Source organism: Drosophila montana, unplaced genomic scaffold (genome assembly GCF_035044405.1).
Source record: "Drosophila montana isolate Dmon_TW-CO22-7 unplaced genomic scaffold, ASM3504440v1 contig_1615_1, whole genome shotgun sequence".
Taxonomy (NCBI): domain Eukaryota; kingdom Metazoa; phylum Arthropoda; class Insecta; order Diptera; family Drosophilidae; genus Drosophila; species Drosophila montana.
In genome coordinates, this window is record NW_026996551.1 from 1 (window position 1) to 4,045 (window position 4,045).

At 39.8% G+C, this 4,045-nt stretch overlaps 1 protein-coding gene and 2 long non-coding RNA genes across 4 annotated transcripts; all 3 read left to right on the forward strand.

Annotated features, from left to right (window-relative positions):
• The first annotated feature begins 267 nt into the window (after nucleotides 1-267).
• Nucleotides 268-1,432, forward strand: LOC135439836 (putative uncharacterized protein DDB_G0294196). Its single transcript, XM_064698664.1, has 2 exons — nucleotides 268-629; nucleotides 1,423-1,432. Exons 1-2 carry the CDS (start codon nucleotides 268-270, stop codon nucleotides 1,430-1,432), a joined length of 372 nt encoding a protein of 123 aa, XP_064554734.1.
• Nucleotides 1,433-1,754: 322 nt separating this feature from the next.
• Nucleotides 1,755-2,429, forward strand: LOC135439818 (uncharacterized). Of its 2 annotated transcripts, none has more exons than XR_010438189.1 (4): nucleotides 1,755-1,783; nucleotides 1,847-1,974; nucleotides 2,033-2,219; nucleotides 2,286-2,429. It is a non-coding gene; the product is annotated as an uncharacterized LOC135439818 (long non-coding RNA). The 2 variants fall into 2 exon arrangements; XR_010438190.1 differs by having other exon boundaries at nucleotides 1,755-1,779.
• A 795-nt stretch (nucleotides 2,430-3,224) lies between these two features.
• Nucleotides 3,225-4,003, forward strand: LOC135439827 (uncharacterized). Its single transcript, XR_010438191.1, has 2 exons — nucleotides 3,225-3,710; nucleotides 3,777-4,003. It is a non-coding gene; the product is annotated as an uncharacterized LOC135439827 (long non-coding RNA).
• Nucleotides 4,004-4,045: the final 42 nt, after the last annotated feature.

Genomic DNA, 4,045 nt, shown 5'->3' on the forward strand with positions numbered 1-4,045 from the left:
ATGTGGTATGGTGGCAATATTGCAACATATTTCAAATGGTGGCAATATTTTAAAATGAGATACCAACGAGTGGGCTTTTTAATGGCGGGTTCTCCAAATATTAAAAAAAAGAAAACTTTTAAACCTCGACAGCCCTCGTACTTTGCTGCTCTTGTAAACAAAGTCGAGCAGCAACAAAAATTAATTAGGGCGCAGCAGAGGCAAATTAACGCCATTAAAAAAGAAGTGGCGAAGTTATCGCAGCAGAGGCGTGTACCTCAGCCGCAGATGCAACAGCCGCCGCAGATGCGACAGCCACCGCAGATGCGACAGGCGCCGCAGATGCAACAGGCGGCGCAGATGCAACAGCCGGCACAGGTGCCACAGCCGCCAATGCAACAGCAGGAGCCGCCTCTGCTGCCGCAGATGCCACAGCAGCAGGAGCCACCGCAGATGCCTCAGCCGCGGGTGCCGCAGATATGGGTGCCGCAGCACCCGCAGCCGTGGATACAGCCGCTGCAGCCGTGGATGGAGCCGCAGCAGCAGTTGATGCAGCCGCAGCAGCAGTTGATGCAGCCGCTGCAGCCATGGATGGAGCCGCAGCAGCAGTTGATGCAGCCGCAACAGCAGTTGATGCAGCCGCAGCAGCAGTTGATGCAGCCGCAACAGCAGTTGATGCAGCCGCAACAGCAGTTGATGCAGCCGCAACAGCAGTTGATGCAGCCGCAACAGCAGTTGATGCAGCCGCAACAGCCGTGGATACAGCAGCAGCAAAGTATGACGTATTATATATACGAAGAAAATGTTTAATTTGTTTACAATAAATAAAAAAAAAACCTTAAAAATAACTTTATTAATATTCAGAATTTCCTAACAAAAAATAATATAAAAGCTAGTTGGCGCCGAATGGGATTTGCGCCGTTTTCTTGGAAACAAAAGCGCCGTTATATTAGACCCTGCCAACCTATTAAAAGTCTAGCAATAAGTGAATAATTAAAATATCTGTCACTTGTTTTATACATGGCGATGAATAAATAGTTTGTAATTAGGCTCACAATAAAAATCTATAATTTGCTTCTATATTTATATATATATATAGATAATGACCCAAATTGTAGAATAGTTACTTTATATAAATATATATATATATATATTAATATATATATATATATATATAACAAAATATTCATCGTCATGTGTACTATTACTTATTTTCATAAGGTGGCATCTTTATGTTCCCATAGGTTAGCTTTCTACATAAGTTGGCAGCCCCTAACATAGCGGCACTTTTAATTCTGACGCCGAAATTTACCATTTGTAAACAAATATTCTTATTAATTAAATTTATTACTATTTATGTAGTTATATATATTTCCCTCGGTAACTCACTGATTTACATTAGTTCTGTTTAAAATAAAATTAACATAAGTCTATTTTTTATAGCATGGACTGACGACTCGACACGTTTTCCAGCGTTGCGGAAAAATTATTTCCATACGTTTAAGAAATTTTATGTGCCACTCGAATTTAACCATAAACTTTGACCACATATCAATTTTCTTGTTGGCAGCAATGGTAGCGGCCCTTGCATTAGGGCTAGCCGGCAATGCACGCAACACAAGTCGCGCCAAGTACGACGTTTATGGTCCACACATTACGGTCGTACGCCAAATATGCTCAGAACAGATGCGTTTCCAAGAAACTGGACAAAATACGACGCCTGTTGCTTCAATTTGGCATAAGTGTTGAGAATCCGATCTTTGTGCTCAATCAGGAAGCTTCGTGCGAATTTCTCAAAGAGTAGGTATACTTAATTACAAGTTCAAGATTTCAATTTAAAATAATATTATGAAACCCTAACCTACAGCCTGGAGCCGGCATCAAACTATAAATTGCTTATGAAGGCGACACAGCTGGATTTATGCGCGGCCAGCTTGACTCAGTGCCACGAGCAGCGCGAGCATATTAATTACGAGATGGAGCTGCTAAAAAAAAGTAAATCTTTATTTAAAAACACAATACCTATAAATAAATAATTACTTTGTCTGTGCAGAAAAAGGAAAAGTTGAAAAAACTGTGCCACGAAGAAGAGGAAAAGTTGGCATTAATTAAAAATAAAGAGGCAATTAAGGTATGACAGTTCAGTTGAGGCAGGAACAGTACAAAGAACCGAATGCGTGCCACTATAGAGCAGGTAGAGTCCGTCAAAAATGAGCTGAGCAAATTGCGCAAAACTTAGCGTACGTAAAAATGTTTTTAAACAATCCAAAACAAAAGTTAATCTTTTGTTGCTGTTAAAATTTCAGAAAGCCTGCAATGGGAAATGGAATTATGCTGAGCAACAAATCGAACAAAATGTCCGTGTATGGGGAGCACGCAATGCAAGTGTCCAATGCATTGAGCGTTAAGTACAGTGGCAGCAATGCGCACAGAATGCCACGTGGACCTATTGGCATGTACATAATTGTGCCAAATCCCAAGTATCCAGATCTGATCGAGAATCAACTGGCTCCATTGTCTGCGCTCGTATATTGTTAGCACCGACAAGGAGAACGTATCTCTGAGAGCTCTGCTGCAAGAATCTTATGCCGGTGGGAATATACCTACTATCATCACGAGTGCGTTTTCGAACCGGATTTACAACGTATCCAAGTACAAAGTGCAAAATACGAGCGTGCTGATGGACGAGATAAGTTGAGTTTTTTACGTGTTTAAGCCTTAAACGTTTGAGTAATCTTTATTTTTTATTAACAGATGCGATGATCCTGTCGTAATGGACTATCTAATTGTTACGATGCGCATTGAGACGGTCTTGGTTACCGATTCCAAAGATATAGCCGAATCGCTTACGTCGATCTCGGAAAATGTGCCGCCCAATTTAACGCGCATTTTGGTGCCCAATTTGGGGCTGGAGTATTCGCTATCGCCCAACTATGCCTTGAACTCCATGTGCCCTTTATTCAGGTCAATGTGGATGATCGCATTCGGCAGCTGAAGACAGAGCAGGAAAGTCTTCGAGAGCGTGCAGCAATCCTTCAACCGGTGTATGCCAAGGCTAAGCATAAGCTGGACAGTGACACAAAGGAGATAAGCACTAAAAGTAATATGATTAATGCACATCACACACAAAACACAGAGGCGTTGCAAAGAATTATGGATATAGAGCATTTCGAATATCGCGAATTACCCGATCTTTATGTGCTGGTAAGTCAGTCCGAAGCTGTTTCTCCTTAAATAATTTAATATTCTTTTTTTTTTCTTTTTTAGGAAACTCTCTTGACGACCAGTGGTGAGAAGATCGATAAAAAGAGGAGCCTAAGGTCTTGGAAAGTCAACTGCGTGAAATCAACGAACGTAAAGCTCAAGCTGACGAAGAAGCTCAAAGCGAACAAGTAATTCTCGACGTAATTAATAAGAAAGCGAAGTTGACACGGCGTCTTAGGAATTACCAAGTACAGCTCGTGATTTGAAGATTTGATTTTGAAGAGAGAATTCGTGATAATATAAATCGATATAAAGCAAAGATAAAACATTACGAATTGATGAATTTAAACAGCGAGGAAGTAGAAGACAAGCTGTCCTCATTGCTTGATAATCTTAAAACAGAAATTGAAAATTTGGAGAGTATCTTATATGTTGTCAAGAAGATACGCATTGCATACCATACTCGAGCACAACGATTTCAGCGATCGCGATATCATTTCTTTACCATGGTTCAGATTCAGTTCAAGGTAAAATTATTCAATTTAACAACTTAAAAATGAATACATTTATTACTTTATAAATTTTTTATGCAGCAAGCACTTGTGTGTCGCCAATTTGAAGGCAGTCTGGAGCCGAATCATTTTAGTACAAAAAAGGATTCATCTGGCTTTAATTTAGCTAAACTCTCATTACTGACAACCCAATTAGGTGTCACAGACACACACACATATATATAATCATAAATATTACTATTAAATTATTTTATCCTTAATAAATTTTCCAAAGACTAGCCCACATATGTATGATGACTGTTCCAAAATTGTTTGTTTTATTCATAAATGCATTGGCATATTATCGCAAA

Excerpts from the sequence above, each read along its gene's own strand:
- LOC135439836 (XM_064698664.1), top strand. The coding sequence starts at position 268 with ATGCAACAGCCGCCGCAGATGCGACAGCCACCGCAGATGCGACAGGCG.